Source organism: Phialemonium atrogriseum, assembly GCF_030411735.1.
Source record: "Phialemonium atrogriseum strain 8032-3 unplaced genomic scaffold QBC33scaffold_2, whole genome shotgun sequence".
NCBI classification, from domain to species: Eukaryota; Fungi; Ascomycota; class Sordariomycetes; order Cephalothecales; family Cephalothecaceae; genus Phialemonium; species Phialemonium atrogriseum.
In genome coordinates, this window is record NW_026848139.1 from 1,068,093 (window position 1) to 1,085,229 (window position 17,137).

The 17,137-nt window shown below is 55.5% G+C and overlaps 6 protein-coding genes across 6 annotated transcripts; 3 read left to right on the plus strand and 3 right to left on the minus strand.

Moving 5' to 3' along the window:
* Positions 1-1,812: 1,812 nt before the first annotated feature.
* Positions 1,813-2,603, minus strand: QBC33DRAFT_511148 (RmlC-like cupin domain-containing protein; the record flags this gene model as incomplete). Its single annotated transcript, XM_060425815.1, has 3 exons — positions 1,813-1,946; positions 2,002-2,251; positions 2,325-2,603. The coding sequence occupies 3 exons, from the start codon at positions 2,601-2,603 to the stop codon at positions 1,813-1,815; spliced, it is 663 nt and encodes a 220-aa protein (XP_060287859.1).
* Positions 2,604-3,484: 881 nt separating this feature from the next.
* On the plus strand, positions 3,485-5,594 carry QBC33DRAFT_565797 (sulfite efflux pump SSU1). The gene is made up of 5 exons (XM_060430431.1): positions 3,485-3,833; positions 3,910-4,148; positions 4,214-4,340; positions 4,445-5,051; positions 5,145-5,594. Exons 1-5 carry the CDS (start codon positions 3,679-3,681, stop codon positions 5,289-5,291), a joined length of 1,275 nt encoding a protein of 424 aa, XP_060287860.1. The 5' UTR covers positions 3,485-3,678; the 3' UTR covers positions 5,292-5,594.
* On the minus strand, positions 5,415-8,115 carry QBC33DRAFT_159668 (uncharacterized protein). Its single transcript, XM_060422233.1, has 2 exons — positions 7,787-8,115; positions 5,415-7,533 (listed from the first exon to the last, which is right to left on the minus strand). Exons 1-2 carry the CDS (start codon positions 7,993-7,995, stop codon positions 5,769-5,771), a joined length of 1,974 nt encoding a protein of 657 aa, XP_060287861.1. The 5' UTR covers positions 7,996-8,115; the 3' UTR covers positions 5,415-5,768.
* Positions 8,116-10,192: 2,077 nt separating this feature from the next.
* On the minus strand, positions 10,193-11,410 carry QBC33DRAFT_511151 (translocation protein; the record flags this gene model as incomplete). The annotated part of the gene is made up of 3 exons (XM_060425816.1): positions 10,193-10,387; positions 10,447-11,003; positions 11,068-11,410. The coding sequence occupies 3 exons, from the start codon at positions 11,408-11,410 to the stop codon at positions 10,193-10,195; spliced, it is 1,095 nt and encodes a 364-aa protein (XP_060287862.1).
* Positions 11,411-12,376: 966 nt separating this feature from the next.
* On the plus strand, positions 12,377-14,862 carry QBC33DRAFT_524307 (uncharacterized protein). Its single transcript, XM_060426724.1, has 3 exons — positions 12,377-12,975; positions 13,048-13,758; positions 13,810-14,862. Exons 1-3 carry the CDS (start codon positions 12,867-12,869, stop codon positions 14,415-14,417), a joined length of 1,428 nt encoding a protein of 475 aa, XP_060287863.1. The 5' UTR covers positions 12,377-12,866; the 3' UTR covers positions 14,418-14,862.
* On the plus strand, positions 14,846-17,085 carry QBC33DRAFT_565801 (histidine acid phosphatase). The gene is made up of 2 exons (XM_060430432.1): positions 14,846-15,334; positions 15,393-17,085. Exons 1-2 carry the CDS (start codon positions 15,132-15,134, stop codon positions 16,729-16,731), a joined length of 1,542 nt encoding a protein of 513 aa, XP_060287864.1. The 5' UTR covers positions 14,846-15,131; the 3' UTR covers positions 16,732-17,085.
* The last annotated feature ends 52 nt before the right edge of the window (positions 17,086-17,137 follow it).

Below are 17,137 nucleotides of genomic sequence, written 5' to 3' on the forward strand. Positions count from 1 at the left end.
CAATATAAAGTCTAGGCCAAGATTCCCCTGTTCTCCCCTCTTTTGGGAACACTTCGGTGGTTGGTCCCATCAGGTTCGGTCGTCTGTGCTCATCGGTAAACCAACTTGACCATGTGGCGACTTGGGTGAATCCTTCCCTCTTTTGGATTTCATCCTACATGCGTACATACACTAGATCGACATGAGGCACAGCGATTACTGGGGCCAATTCGGTCTCCTTGGCCCCGTTTCATTCCCAATGTCGAATAGAGAAGGCTCCTCTTGGGCGGAACCCCCTGAACAAGGTTACATCTGCAGAATTTGCAGGTGTGGACAGTCCTGAAAAGAGTCAAGGCAGGTGGGACAGGAGGATCCCCTCCGTCCTCTGACTAGCTAGTGTTGTCAGGGATGTTGCTGTGTGACAGTTGAGGGGAGGCCATGCAGGTCAGTTTGATTGATGGGTCCATGCTACGCTGTATGCGGGGTCTCCCCAGATTCGGCGCAACATATCCGTACCGTCACAGTCGTCGCGGTGGGCCAAAGTTGCGGCTCTAACCATCGTGGCTTGTCGCTTTCATACCCATGCGTGTTCCATGACCATGGATGCACGCCATTGCCCAGCCAATTAGTGTCTTGTATTGTAATCTCCTCCTGGACTGGACTGGGGAAAGGAAGCGAGGAGACCTTTTGCAAAAGTGGCTGCCATGGATGAGCCCTGATTCTGCAATCTCCGTTAGCCAAACAGAGAACACACCAAAGAAAAGTCACATGAGTAACCGACTAGCAAGCCTCTAAATGCTTGAGTTTGGAAGCGAGCGGCCAGAAAATCAACGACAAAATAATCTAGGGAACCCGTCAAGGAGCTCTATGCGTAGAGAAGAGCATAACGTAGGAAGACACTGTTATCTCTGCTGCTCTACTCTGCTGCTCTACCCTGAGCAGCAGCAATTCCAGGGACGGAGATACGGCGGCAGGTCATTATTAGCCTCGGACGGCTTGATTTATCAAGATCTCTCTCTCCCTCCGACCAGGTCCTTGGGGGCATCTTGTTTGAAGACCCCGGGACGTTGCATTCCAAACACCCAATAACTGCAGAGGTGTGGGCGGGACGAACTCCACCAACCGGGAAATGCAATAGCGTTGATGGAAGAGAAGACTGGCCAGAACATTGCGGGAAATTGCCCTTTATCCGCGATCAAGATATGTAGGGAGTATCTGGGCGGTGAGCAGATCATCAATATTTGGTCTAGTAAGGTTATGAAAACTCGAACTGAGGTTAGAGCTTGAGGCCGTGCAATACCATTAGGCTACAGTTAAGCATCGTCCCGGTCCTCTTGCAATGGGGCGGTCGAATAAATTCTCCGTAACTAGAACTTCGTGAAGAACGCGTGGACCGCGAGGCGGCGAGAGATTGACATGGGTGGTGAAAATGACACAATTCGGCTCGCCCGACTTCCTCGACAGCCGCGGTCACGTGAGAGCACGCAATTTCTATCGGCCAATCAGCAGAGCCCTGCTGTGCCAGCAGCTTATAGCCCTGCCCTCGTTGACGACGGGCTTTCGACTTCACAATTCTTTCTGGAGTCATAAAGATGGTGAGGCTCTTCCGAGGGTTGAAGTATCGTCTGCCAGACTATGGATTGTTTGGTTGTTGTGGCTACCGGCGCCTCCGCTTATCACACGATCATTATCATTAAGACATAAAACCTCCCCCAAGTCGCGGCCAGAAACTGCTGCCACCTCTCCCTTCCGTTCGAGACGCGAAATGAATCCAAATACGGACAAGCTTACCTATGCCAATGGCACTTTCGTCAAGCTCCAATCACCCAACGTTCACATTCCCTTTGCTTCCTTCAGTCGCCTACCATATTCTGAAAAATTTCCACACTTCAGCACATGGCTCCTCTTTCCGGTGGCAGGATCGAAGATGTGGCATCCCCCCTTGGCAACATTGGGGGGTGTATACACTGTTTGACATGTCAGCTTGGTCTAGGTAATTTGCCCTGTTTCCTCTTGTCTTACGGTGCAAGGATACAGCGAAGTCGCTGCCCTTATTCCATACTCGATGGACACCCAGCTCGTCGGCCATGTAGGCGACGGCGTTCTCCTTGTGCGTGTATTCTGATTTGACCCTCATGGGCCCTTGTTTCTCGGGGTCGGGGAACTCGTATCTCGTCTCTGTCAAGTTCCCCCGGAGGATCTTCATCAGGCAATGAGCGTTGCCGTGATCATGGATGGGACTTCCTTTCCCCGGGCTCCATACGAGGACAAGCTATCTCTCCGTTAGATATACGTTGCAACCTCAGGGGCGATTCACGTCGGTGCGGATGCGGTCTGGAACCTACCAAGTTGCTCTTCCCGTTTCCTTCATCGACAAGGTTTCGGGTATACCCTCGGCTTGGGTCTCCCATTGCGTACCTCTCCCAACCCTTGTCGTTGGCCTTATACTCCTCCATCAGCCTCGAGAGATAGGAGACATCGACATCATCCGAGGTCAGACCAGAGCATGGCCCGAGCGCCACCTTGAGCGCAGTGACGAGCTCTTCAAATCTATCCGCATCGACACCGCAGCGAAACCCCGAGGACACGATGCCACCAAGGCTCAAGTTCTTATCGATGGCCATGATTGGGATCTTTTGACGACTCTATTCAGTGATGATGATGGGTTGTTGTGATGGATGGCTAGGGGTTGCCACTCGGAAGAAAGGCGGTGTCAGACAATGTTCGCACCGCGTATCATCGGCGGAGTTGGCGGAGGGGCCCTATGCACTGCCGAGCCCGATTTCGGTTAGTGGGACCGCCTGATGACTGATAACCTTCTCACGGGATCACAACGTCGAATCGTTTTACGTACCCTCGAGGAAATATCCAAGGAAAAGGAGCTCAACCAGGGAGATTCCTTGCTTTACAACCCGAAAATGGCCCTGCACGCATGTTTCGTGTTAGCTTGACCATGCATTGACCTCTCAACGGCAACACCTGAGCTGGTCACGAGGTTGGAGGAGACGGCTACTTGCTTACTCTGTATTGGGTTAGCTGAACAACAACTGAGGTATCTAGGATGGAAGATGTCGGTTGTGTCTGCTGCTCCCTTGTTGAGGTTGGGAATTCAACGGTCAATCCGAAATCGGCAACGGCTGTCGGCCACAGCAACCTTGTTCCCCGACTGGAAATTGCGGAGTTTGATTGGTCCTAGGCGCAACTCGGATGGATGTGCAGATTCTTAACGACAACAGCAATTGAACTGAGGATACGGCTTCGTTCAAGAACGGGAATGTCTGCATCTCTTGGCTTTTTGTTACCAGAAACTACAGTAGGGAAAAGAGGGAGACGGAAACTACCGAGGTAGGTAGGTAGGTATGGAAGGCGAAAAATTCCACAAAACAATTGGCGCACAGACGCCCGCCCAGAGCTCTTGGTGGAGACTACCTACGGATTAGGGACTTTACACATTTTGGCCACCATGGGGGTCTCCACCGACAACCGAGAAAGAGTCATCCACAGCTGCTGGTAGTCTAGTAATTGATTGCACATTCTTCTACAAGTAGAGATGTTCAACCATACCTAACTGGTTGGCATCAAAGGGCACTCCGCAATTTCTCACAGTGTCAACCTAGACATCCCTAATCCAGGGAGCCACTTGTTGATGCAAGAATCGAGAATCCGATACATCGGCCGACTATCTATGACGAAGCAGCCATGAACGCCGATACAACAACCCCTTGTAACGGTAGTAGAGGCGGCAAGCAAACTCTAGTGCCGCCGTGTCAGCGAGGTAATGGCCAATGCATGGGAGAGAAGCCTGCTAAGGAAGATGTTGGTTGGCGAAGGATCGTGAGAAACTTCACCCCGTCGTAAGTGGACTAAAATCGAACTCACCTTAGTCAGACACACACAAGTCGAGGAGAGGGGAACTGACCGGTCATCTAGATGGTTCGCTGTCAACATGGGCACCGGCATCGTGTCGATTCTCATCCACCAGCTCCCGTACAACGCCTCGTGGCTGAAGTCCATTGCCGTGGCCTTCTTCGTTCTAAATATCTTGCTCTTCGTCATCTTCACTGGCATCACCATCGTGCGGTACACGCTCTATCCCGAGATATGGAGCGCAATGATCAGACACCCTGTCCAGTCTCTCTTCCTGGGCTGCTTCCCCATGGGCCTAGCAAGTAGGTGGTCTTGTTTATTTATATATCTCTGTTGCCAAGGGCGTAATGGCTGACGAACCTCCTAGCAATCATCAATATGACAGTCTTCGTATGTGCGGATTGGGGAGACTGGGCTATTTACCTGGCTTGGGCACTGTGGTGGTTTGACGTTGTGCTAGCCGTGATGTGCAGTATCTTGTTGCCCTTCCCTGTGTGAGTCTGCAACCTCAACCTGCCCCCTTGACCGGCGAGCTGGCAGTGCATCCGCTGCTCTCTCTCTATTTTCACTCCTAACGCTGGGAACTAACGCGGGACAGGATGCACCACCATAAGCTTGAGCTCAACCGCATGACGGCAGCGCTGCTCTTCCCCTTCGTGCCGGCCATCGTCGCCTCCTCGTCGGGCGGCATCATCGCGGCAGCACTGCCAAGCCAATCCCACGCCCTGACGACGCTCGTCGCGTCGTACATCATCTGGGGCATGGGCGAGTTCTTCGCCATGATCGTCCTCACCATCTACTTCCACCGCCTCTGCATGCACAGCCTGCCGCCCCGCGAGGTCATTGTCTCCGTCTTCCTCCCCATCGGGCCCCTCGGCCAGGGCGGCTTCGGCATCCAGCAGCTCGGCATCGTCGCGCGCACCCTGCTCCCCGAGACCGGCGCCCTCGGCGGCAGCGGCGGCGACTCCTCGTCCTCCGCCGTCGTCGGCGAGGTCTTCTATGGCGTCGGAATGTTCCTCGCCTTCGTCATGTGGGGCGCCGGCCTCGCCTGGCTCGGCTTTGCGCTCATCAGCATCGCCGTCACACAGTCGTTCCCCTTCAACATGGGCTGGTGGGGCTTCACCTTCCCGCTGGGCGTCCTCGCCACCTGCACGGGGTTGATGGCGAAGGAACTCGACAGCAGCTTCTTCCGGGTCTTGACCATGGTGAGTTAACTATTCAGTCTGATGTGCCAGATGGGAGGCCGAAACGGCGCGGTTGAACGTGGCTAAAACGAGGTGCTCCCCCGCCTTCTTTAGGTGTTTTCGATATCGGTCTTCTTGCTCTGGCTCGTCGTCGCCATGAGGACGCTCCTCATGGTCATCAGCGGCGAGTTGTTTTTCGCGCCTTGCTTGCAGGATCTGAGACGGAAAGCGGCGCAGGCGGATGCAGACAGGACGGCGTAACCTAGAGAGGGCATTGAGTAACGCGGAGAGAGAGAGGTTTGCATGTGGCTTGTAAGTCTAGCGTTCAACACAAAAGTCGGTCATAAGACGGGAGTTTGGTTTGATCAAGAATGGCATCTTGCCCCATAGATGGATTGGCAACGTCAGCATTGGAGGTTTGATGTTTTCTGTCTTTAAAGTAGTTGCGAAGAGACATTCATAATCTATGATTTGTTCTCGGGAGGCTAACTTATCCCCCGAGTCAAGAATTTGGATCTGTATTCGTACAACAGTTAAGCCCATCGTACAACACGTCTCGCCTACATACAAACAGTATCATCTCGAAAACCGTCAAACTCCGTCGCTCAGAAAAAAGAAAAAGAAAAAAAGAAAAAAAAGGCGTCATAACACGTGCTCCCCGCATGCATGCGAAATCGTGACCCACCTCCCTATCCTCCCGGAACATAACAACAGCGGCAACAACGTGCGAAGAAAAGGTTAGCTAGTAACCCTCCGGACCCAGAGCGCCGAGTTCTCGTACTGCTCATCCCTGTCCATGCGCTTGTACGCGCGGTGGAGCTTCAGCCCGAGCTCGTACTCCTCGCGCTGGACGTCGGCGAGCTCGAGCCGGAGGGCCTCGACCTTGCGCCGCTCGAGCCCGCGCTTGTGCACGACCTCGGCGCTGTCCAGCACGTTGTCCTGCGGCATGAGCTCCGTCATCTGCTTGACCGACCGCAGCAGGTTGATGCGCCGGTTGCCCAGGCTCTGCAGCTGCGCGTTGAGCATCCCCACCCGGTCGCGCGACTCCTCCGCCGTCGCCTCGGGCGGCGCCGGCGGGAGCATCTTGTTGATGCTCGACGCTGTCGACACGGGCCGCTCGCCGGCCGTTCGCGCCCAGGACACGGCCGCCGGTTCGGGGCGGCTGCTGCCGGTGCTGGTGCCGGTGGCGGCTGCCTTGCGCTCGCGGGCTGCCGTCGAGGAGCTCGAGAACGGGGAGGTCATGAACGAGTCCTTGATAGAGACGAATACGGGGGCCCCGGAAGAGGGATAAACTTTGTCATCGTCACTCTCGGTGAGCTTGGGTCGTCGACGATCCATGACGGAGTCCTGCTTTGGTTGGGGGCTGGAGTGATACTGCTGCGGCGGTGTCGGCATCGGCGGTCGGTCGTGATCGAAGACGTCAAGGGACTCGCGTGGCGTGGCGGCTGCGCTCGTGGCGTAAGTGGTGACGCTGAATCGAGACGCGGGTTGTGTCCACGGATCTACTGGCCCCGTACTCGTTGGGTTCGCAGCATGCGGAGGAGGTATTGGCGCATGGGGATCCTGAGTGTAGACGGACGAACCTGACTCCTGGTGGGAGTGGTGGTGGTTTCCGTGGGCAGGAGGGGGTTTCCTGCGGATTCCTTGTTGTCTACCTCGTGTTGCCTCTTGGGCAGCGATGCTTGTCGAGCTGATTGCACTTTCACTGGGTGCAGACGATTGTGGTTGCGAGTTGGGCGGGAAAGACATCTGGGACGAGGGCACTACTCTCCTTACAGTCTCCCGGGGAGGCACAGAATGGGCGGCCGTTTCAGCCCCCGATGGACCGACAGGGGCTGCATGCCCGCTTACAGGGGTGCCCGAAAATAGACCCGGCTTCCCGGGGCCTGCCGCCAATGGTGGAGAAGTGACGCGCTTGCTGCTCTTCCGCGGTATCTTCAATGGGGTAACTTCCGGATTGTCGCGTACGGGCTCAACTAGCGCTGTCCGGCCGCTCGCACCCCGCCATCCCGGGCGCGAGGATGTGAAGGCGCCCGCGGCAGGGTCTATGCCGTGTTCAACCGTGTCGGGCTTCTTGTCAGCTCTCCCTGACTGTGCCATCCGCCTAACCTTGTCGCCAAACGAAGTGATTGCCGAGGGTGGGCTTTTCTGCGTAGGTGCAGATGACGCACTTATGCCGAGTCCCCGTGCAAATTCGGCAGGCTTGACCTGTGATGATTTTCCCGTTGCGCTGTTTGTTGGCTCGCCGGTCATGGTATCCCAACGGACATCTCCCTTCTGCTGGCCCTGCCGCTGTGTAGCCTCTCGCAGCGCGGCATCGGATTGCTTCCGTCGCGCTCGACGCAGACTGGGAATATTAGACCGTGATTGTGCGGCCCCGTCAGATTGTTGGGCCTCCATGTTGTTTCTCGCATTTCTGGAGGTGCCGTGGGATATGGTCATGGCTGATAGGTCTTCGTCAATCGGGGAGACGTCCCGAGAGCGGCCCCGAGGAACACCGTAACTAAACAACACATTTGTCAGTACTTGTGGTTAGATTGCATGACTTGACGACATCATCGTTTACAACCCCCATATAATCATGGAAGTGGCCAAGACTAGGTATGGCCGACAGAGAGTGCCGTTATGCCACCCGGACAAAGACTCGAAAGATGCTTGGTACCCGAGACTGAATGCCGCCCCGCTCCTGTCTCTTTGCCTTTCATGGGCCTGCGCAAGCCAAGGAACACGAAAACAATGGGAAAGTTGCGACTCACCCTCCGCTCGTTGTATAACTCGGTTCTGGGGAGCTTGGTGGTGAAATATCATCGGGCGCCGCGCCGTGGTGATAGTTGGCCCCGGATCCCGCAGAGGAGAAGTTGTTGCTGACAGGAGAAGGCTGTGAGTAGACAGATGACGCTGGCCGGAAACTCGAGCTGCGATAGCTGTTGTTTGGGTTGCGCGGTGGTGGATGAGCTTGTCGCATAGCTGCGGTAGTCTCACTGTGTGAGCGCGGTTGGTTAGTTGTAGGTTGATCCAGGAAAGAATAGAGGGATCAGAGGGGAATATCGTGACGGCGCTGGAAGTCGCAAGATCCAGGGAATAAGTCAGGGGTGGGGGGTTTTTGGGAGGGGCTGATTCCGTGCCCTGTCCAGATCATGCGCCCGAGCATTGGGGGGAAATAGTGATACGATGGGATTATTGCTATAAGGGAAAACCGGCACTCACTATGACTGCGACTCCAAAAACTCTCGTGGTGGCCTTGAAGGCGCTGGCCCTCCCTTGATGGAGTAACTGTAACCTGTCTGCCCTTGGTTTGTTGAACGGCCGCGACTCGCAACACCCTTTTGGGTCTTGGTCGAGCGGTCCCAGCTCCAAGCAACGGACATTCTGGAGGGCTGACTGGCAACTGGAGCGAACCAAGTTCGGTCTAAACCCCAAGTCAAGACCCTGTGATGATCTCTGGTCTGCAACACACCCAATTGGCCTTAATAGGAGCCCCCCTTTTTAAACTCTGTTGGTGAGACGAGAGACTGCCCCTGGCCGTAGTCTAATAAGCGAAATGGGCAACCGCGTGCATGTAGTTGACTGAGTCGGAAGTCGAAAGGAGCCGTGGCTGATGTTGGCTGGGCTCGACGTTATTGTATTGTATTGTATATATACCTTTGGTATGTAGTATGTAGTGGGATCGCACTACCTACTTTATACCAGGACCCTGTTTGTTTATTTTGGTCGCCTCGTCAGTCGAGGTAAATCTCAGCGGCTCGGGCGGTTTTAACTGGTCCGTTTGTGAACTTGCCAAAGGCCGTCTCGACGCGGGAGTGAGTGGTCGCGTTAAGTGGTCCACCTTTAGCGTGAATTGGAGCAGGTTGAGAGGATTGAGGGAGCGCTCGTTAGAGCAGCTGGGAAGACGTGAGATGATATACTAATACAACCAACAACAAACCTTCGTCTGGTTCCGAGTCTGGACAGCCTATGATGATCAGGCAGCACGCCCGTCTTGAGCAGAGCACAGCTTCGCCCTCGTGAGATTATCCTCGCCTTTTGCCCACCCGCGGACGTCTGCAGGGGCCTCTCAGGGTTCCCCAGGGCCAATATCTCCTCCGCCGATCGAATGCCCTCTGTTCTTCGGCAGCGCCGTGGCGGTATCTAAATCCATGGGATGTTTCAAAAGTTGGTGCCCCACCGAGCTAGCGGGAGTCCTTCATATTCCATGGACGAAGAACCTGGGCCCCCACCAAATGACGTCTATACCAAGTACCTACCTTTGTGATCATCGAGTGCGACTATCCTCAGTCTCAACACGTAATACAACTGGATAAGTTACCTTAGCTCCCTACTGCGTAGAGCAGAGAACCAGCAGCACCAGCCCTTTCCAGCCTTCGCATTCGACGGCGTATTATCCATGAGGATGGTGGCATGAAGAGAGTCTGGACCACTACATGGATACTCCCTGTAAGTCCAGTCTCACGGCTTCTCCCGACATCCCGTCTTTGGGTCATGGAAGCTTCATCCCGTGTGCCCATTTCCCCAATGCTGCTGCTGCTTCAGTCACCGCATGGAACTGCATTTTAGGTAATTCCTCTGGCAAAGGATGCGGCGCACGGATTGCCTAACCTTGTCAACTATGCCGGCTGTCGACCCGCCCGATCAGCACCATCAGACATCAGACGACGGTCAGTGCGGGTGGGGGCCATCACTGGGGGCGGCTGATCATACTGGCTCACGGCGGGCTTACTCGCAGCCGAGGATCTTGGCTGAAGCCATTCCAAGGCATCTGGATCCAAACTTTCGCTGCACTAACGGCATACGTATGCTCTTCGGAGCATAGGTATCCATGAGGGACCAGCATGCACATGGACCGAGTTGACATTGCGAGGTATCAACATCCATGATACTACGACAGCGGTTCTAGCGTGACTCCCAGGCAAAGGAGTATCCTGAACCCCAATCTTGATAGCTATGGCGGTCTGATTTTATAAACAAGAACAGCAGATTAAATCCAAGAGCGACGAGCAGCAATGCAAGCATATCAGTCCATATGACAATGAAGAATTACGAGTTGTCCAGCTGGGCCATGAGTCTACTGAATACACACGCCTTATTTTCTTGTGCCCAGCAGGCGGACGTTCCCATTGTCATTCCCAACGCCTCAGCAACGCCATAAATGCCATGTGACAGAATCACTCATCGTCAGGAAGTTCCTCGACTCTTGGAGAGACATAGCCGCGCTGTTGCATCGAAGTATCGGCTACCTGGGTGGCGGTTGCGGTGGTTGTTGCGGTCGCCGGCGCCGGCTGTCCGGTCGTTGCAGAAAAGGTCGCCTGGGCACTCGCAGAACCGCCCTTCGCCTTCGCCTTCTTCTTCTTCTTCGCCGTCTAGAATTTGGTTAGCAAGTGCTATTGAACCGCTCGACTGCCGCCCTTTGGTGACGTACCTCGTGCCAAGCCCAGACTGGCTTGAAACTGTCGAAGAACGAGACATCCTCCCAGAGGTTGGGGAACAGCCACAGCCCAGGTGGAGTGGCGAAATAGGTGACGCAGAAGAGGATGACGCGGAAGATAGCCATGAGGAAGAACACGCCCAGAAGCATCAAGAAGCCCCAGCTGAGGTAGTAGACGCCTTGGCGCATCTTCAGCGGCCAGAGTGGATAGAGGACAACGGCAAAGATGACGAGCAGAGCCAGCGCGGCATAGACCTTGCGCTTGAGCTGGCTGCCTTCCCACAGCCATACGTAGTACATGTCCTCCTTGGCCTCTTGCTGGGGCTCAATGCGAACCGTCCAGAGGCCCTTCACCCGCTTCGTCTTCTTGGGAGCGTGGTCATGGCCATGGTGGGGGTCGACCTTGTTGACACGGAGGGCGAGCATGGACATGGGAAGCAGCTTAAACGTGTTCTCAAGAGAGGCTCGGTCGGTGATTTCAGGGAGAGCCGGGTTCTTCTTGCGCGCCTTCTCATAGGCAGGGGACTGGAGCGCTCGGAGGGCTCGCTTCACTGGAGGAGGGTTAGTGGTCTGGGGCGCTCGCTGCGAGGATGTCCTGCCAATCAGGTCAAATACCTTTGAACATATCCTTCCGATCTCCATTCAAGATACATGTACGCGGCTTCAGGTCCTGGCCTCGTAGAAACTTGGCGAGTGCCAAGGCGAGGGGGTTCGGAGGGCCAGGGACAATGGGCTGCGGTTGGCCTTGGGCCTGTTGTGGGTGTTGATGTTGATGCTGCTGTTGCTGTTGCATTGCGGCTTGCATTCTTGCTTGCTGTTCCTGCGCTTGTTTCTTGAGGTGCTCAACGAACTGTTGGACAGTCATGCCGGCCTTCTCTGCGTCTCTTGCGAGCTGCTGCTGCATCGCCATGATCTGTTCGCGGGTGGGCATCTGCCCCGGTTGCGGAGGAGCTTGCATGGCGAGATCTGGGTGGCTCTAAGCCTGCAAAGCTTGGAAATGGCAAACCGATTCTATTTTATTTTTGTTTCCTAGAATCAGGATTGGGCTTGAATGGTTGGTATGCGGGCGAGGGTTAACCAGCACCTTTTTTTAATGGCTTGGGACGCAAGCTGTCCAGTTCGCGACCCAGTTGTACCTCAATTTGATTGGTTCATTAGGTCCGGTCCGGCTCAGTAAGTTACACCAGCTGCAGGTGAGTTTCCTGAGGCCACGTGACAAACACAGCTTGCCCGAATTACACCTTTCCAATTGTGGCTTTATAAGTGCCTGCAAAGCCACCTGCATCCTCAGCCCGATTCAGCTCAAATATTGTCTTTCAGGTCAGACTCAGCGCTAAATCGCTGATGAATGCTCTACAATTGCCATCGACCTCTGTATTTCCGTTTGGATATCCAATTGCCTTTCAGAGCGAGCGACGAGGCTCTAGACCCGCTCTCCTGAGGAATGGCTGTCTGCATCCAACTAATCTCTCGCATTTGTTGACCCGCGAATTCCTTTGAGAACTAGAAATGAGGTAGAAAGCACAACTGGCGCGGCCTCTTCTCCTGGCATCACCCCGTCGCCGCCGTTCATCGAACCAATATGTGTTACAAGTCAAGTTCTGAGAGATTGCGCCCTGCGCGTTTGCCGTTCCTGTACGTCTTGTCAGGTCGCGCCTGGTCATGATGGAGCAGTGTGCCGACTTGTTCCAGGGGTGGCCGAAGGCCAGAGAGTATTCCGTAGATCCTTCAAGATCTCCCGAGGAGGCCGAGGGGTCGGGGTTGAAAACACGAGCGAGTTCGCAGCCTTGGCCACATCGTGCTGACAAGCTCGGTTTCAGGAAATAATAGAAGCCTCTCGCAGAAGTTGAATGACGGGATAACAGCTGCCCTCGGCCAGGGCCCAATCTAAATGGCCCACGCGACACCCCTCCTGGGTTCCTGTGTCAAATGCGGCCGTGGCTGTGGGTGCCGGAGTGTGTTCCTTGACCAAGGAAATCTAAGACATCGACTCGCTGTGCGATACCGTTCGTCTTACACGAGTGGTGGGTCGTCAAATGTGGTGTGTAGCGCTAGCCATCCAAATCATCACTACCCCCAGCATTGTAAGCGCCGACTGGCCCACGCCCATTCCGCCTCAGCCTATCAAATTCGCAAGCCGGCATCACTCACCATCAACTTTCTAAATCCACAGCCAGCGCCTCCCAGCTGGGACAACAAAGCTTAGCGGTATGGCCGGCTAGACAGAAAGGTAATAAGATGTAGAATAGCCCACGGTAAGGATCCTTCTCTTTCCATTTCTGATTGATTGCCTTTTTCTTGCTTAATCTGGGGGCCTGCTTCTCCCGCCCGTCGTTCCATTTACCTGGGAACGCTGGTCGTCGTTCGTTCCTCCTTTCTGTTGGCCGGTATGAGGCAGTCGTCATAATTTTAAGATGAGGAGTTTGGGCAGCGTACTTGCTGAGACCTATGCCTCGTGGCTGCAGTCGATCTCTCAGTGTTGTCCGCCTTTGGCCTCCCGCCGTGACGAGAAGCCTCGTCCCCGTGAGTCCAACCCTGTTGATATGCGCCTCGGATGGCCGAGTCTTGGAACCTTCGGGACACTAATCCGTGCAGGCGCCGAGAAACCCAACGCAGTCTTTGGGGACCAGCCCGGCCTTGTCCCACCACCGTCTGCGGAACCACTATGGCCCTCTGAAAGAGGATACGGGGCCGAGCAGACGACTCGGGACAGATCGAGCAGTAAGGGAAGCCGCTTCTCTGTGAGGAGACGCTTTTTTTCAAATACCTCGTCGCGCCGGCCGCACATATCAGCTCCCACCAACTTCCGCCATGTCTACTCGGAATCATTCCAGTTTCCCGAGCCACAACACCGTCTGTGGCCCGCCTCCTTCCGACCTCTGGAGTTGAGCATCTACATGCCTGATAATCACCTATCACCGATATTGCCCGTCTTCGATTACGCAGACCAAAGCATCACGCCACCACCTCCGGCGCACACCCAAGCGCCAACGTGGGACGACAACAGCGTCACCTTGACCCATGAGAGAAGCAATTCGTCCATGTCATTCCATTTACCAAGACGGCCTCTGCATGAAGAGTCGTCTTTCTCTAGTAGCGCGGATACCACGCCTCCCAGAATCCCCCCGCGCTCGGTAGCGAGGACAAGACCAAGGGCATACACATCGCCGAGTGTTGAGAGGATTGTCGAGCGTATCGCTAGTGCTATGATCGAGAAGGAGCTGCTGCAGGCTGAGATCGACTCGGTTATTGACCGTCAGAGCGTGTACATGAGCAGCCGCCCATCTACAGCTCATGGGATGCAAGGTACGCCGGGGCCCGGCCTACTTGAGCCTGTTCCGAGAATAACGGGAGAAGACCTCGAACCAATGCCGTCCATCCCAGCGATGCCGGCAGCTGCGCCCTCGTTCGCCGAGCGGCTGAGCACAGAGGGTCGGCCTCATACAGCACCGTCTCATCCGATCCACGTCCGTCGTCGCGAGGACACCATTGCGGAGTCCCCCACGGCATTCATCAGCCAGCACAAGCAGGTTAGAGATGGGCTGGACCGGCCACTCGCGCCTCCCCTTCCTCTAGTCCTCCGTCCGCCGCTGCGCAAGAAGAAGTCCTTCTCTCGAGTCTCAAACTGGCTCTTCCCGGCTACCGAGCATCAACGAGATATCAGTCTCGAGTCCATCACCAATCGCCCCAAACCGGTCACTGGGAACGAAGGATTCTACCAGTGCGTTGGAACTCCCGAAGCGGCCGGGCGCACTAGCTTGGACACCGTCTCCTCGGTGTCGACGGTGTCGACTTGGGAAACGGAGGAGGAGCGCCAGACCATTCCGACCACATGGTCGCCGGGGAGCAGCCCGGTGATGGAGCAAGATACGCCTGCCTCACGACCACAGGCCATTGACCGCAGCGCCACATTTGGCCGGAGTACTGATATCTACAGACTGCAGAGCGTGGGAGTTGCCTTCTAAACTGTATTATTTATCAGAGATTTACACTTCCTGTACAGCACACCCGCGAAGGACGGCGAGTGCGGATAGAGAAGACTAGGGAGGAATATACCCATCGGGGAAGGAGGTCTGTGGCATTTTGTGACATTTTGCATTCGAAGCCCGTCCTTGATATGGACCGCTTGCATTTGTTTGAAGAGAAGCTGTTACTTGGTTTCACGGTGCCAATGACAAAAGTACCTCTCGAGGTGGCTAGGATTTGGTTTTGCATCGAAGCTGGCCGGGCCAAGTCTCGAAGCAAGGCATCATCGAAGGAGATGATCGTCCCGTTATTTTTAGCTTGAGATCAAAGTGCCAAATCAAGGTCTTGGTTCTAGCACTGAGCAATCACAAGGATGCGAATTTTTATGCCTGAGGCCCGTATGCAGCGCCCAAAACGGTGGGTTTGTGTCAAATTCCTAGAAGAACCAGTGAGAGTGAGCACGTGGGTCCAATAGCGAACCGCAGCAAGCAAAGATGACCTCCAATGAGTCCCATGTGGGCATCCGCCCATCTAGAGGCGTGAAATGCGTTGGCAGTCTCGGCCTAGGTTGCTCTTCTTCTACTTTGGGTCTACCACCGTTTCTCATGCCTCGACGTACCTCATCCCCGGGATGAATTCGCAATTATACCGGCCGAAGTAGCACCATTCGGGTACAAAGGCCAGGGCTTCTAGCTCTGGCGACCTACTTATAAATGGGGGACTCCGGTATCGCGACATGGCTCAAGAGGCTCACTGAGCGGGATGCATTTAAATACCAGGCTCTCTACGGCCGGGCCGAGGTGCCTCGCCCGACCGAGGGTCGCGGCCAGTACGGTGATCGCAGGAGGAGAGTCCTCAAATTCACCATGGCAGGCATCTCTCTCGGCCTCTTCCTCTCTCTAGCATTTGCCTTTATGTTAGTTCTCAAGTCTCTGCTGTTCCCCTTTAAGCCCTCGTTCTAACACCGCAAACAGAAGAGTGTCAGCGTCGTCCCGCATAGCTGCGGTCTGTGATACCCCTGAGAAGGGGTTTCAATGCCAGGCGTCTATCTCACACTCGTGGGGACAATATTCGCCGTTCTTTTCGGTCCCGTCCGAGATTGATGCCGCGGTTCCACTGGATTGTGATCTCACTTTCGCTCAGATCTTGTCCCGACATGGCGCCAGAGATCCCACAGCTGGGAAGACGGCCATCTACAACGACACGGTTGGTCGTATCCACGAGCTGGTCACCGCATACGGTCCGGGGTTCGAGTTCATCAAGGACTACGAATACACGCTGGGCTCAGATCAGTTGACAGTGTTCGGCCAGCAACAGCTCATCAACTCCGGAATCAAATTCTACACAAGGTACCGGTCCCTCGCCAGCAAATCCGTGCCCTTCATCAGGGCGTCCGGGCAGGACAGAGTCGTAGGATCGGCCTTAAACTGGACCCAAGGGTTTCACTTGTCGAGACTCGCAGATAACGTGTCGGACGTCTTCCCGTATGAACTGGTCATCATTCCTGAAGGGGAGGGCTTAAACAACACTCTCGATCACGGCCTCTGCACCGAGTTCGAAGAAGGCGCATACTCTAGTATCGGATACGACGCCCAGAGCGCCTGGCTCAAAAACTGGGCACCGCCGCTGACGGCCAAGCTGAACAAGAACCTTCCAGGGGCCAACTTGACGGACCAAGACACCGTCTACCTGATGGACCTCTGCCCGTTCAACACCGTCGCGTCGCCAATCGGCACCCTCTCACCGTTCTGCGCGCTCTTCACCGAGGCCGAGTGGCAGGACTACTCATACCACCAATCTGTCGGCAAGTGGTACGGTTACGGGCCGGGCAACCCCCTCGGGCCCACCCAGGGCGTCGGATACGCCAATGAGCTGGTGGCGCGGCTGACGGGCCGGCCTGTGCGCGACCGCACGAGCACCAACTCGACGCTCGACAGCGACCCGGCCACGTTCCCGCTGGGGCGCGCGCTCTACGCCGACTTCAGCCACGACAACGACATGACGGCCTTCCTCGGCGCGCTGGGCCTGTACAATGCCACGGCGCCGCTGCCGACGACGGGGCCGCGCCCCGACCCGGCCGCGGCGGGGGGTTACGCGGCGGCATGGACGGTGCCGTTCGCGGCACGCGTGTACGTCGAGAAGATGGTCTGCGGCGGCGACGGCGAGGAGCTGGTGCGGGTCCTGGTGAATGACCGCGTCGTGCCGCTACTGGGCTGCGGCGCTGATGAGCTGGGCAGGTGTGCGTTAGGCGAGTTCATTGAGAGCTTGGGCTTTGCGAGGGGTGGTGGCCATTGGGATATGTGCTTTGCGTGATACCCGGGGTCCCGGGGGATTGCCCAACTTGATTGTTGAAATTGAGGGGAGAGCTTGTTTGATATTCGCAAGTTTAAACAATGGATACGTAGGTATGGTTCTAGGAGCTGAGCACACGCCGCTGAGGCTAAAGAAACGGATTTCCTAAAGCGAGATATAAATAAGACCCTGTCCGGACATGCAGGCACCTAGGTACCTTGGAGGTGGGATGGAAGTTATTTAGACGGGCCCTATTAGACCAGAGGGCCCAACGATCTTCTCCCGGAGGTCTCTTGGATTATTTATATCTAAGAAACAGCCTGAATGGGATCAGTGCCAGCCATGCTCTCGAGTATTCACCATGTTTTGTTGGTGGCAACAAGGGAGATTATCGCATAAAATGCTGGAGCCTTGAAAGCGCCAAGTT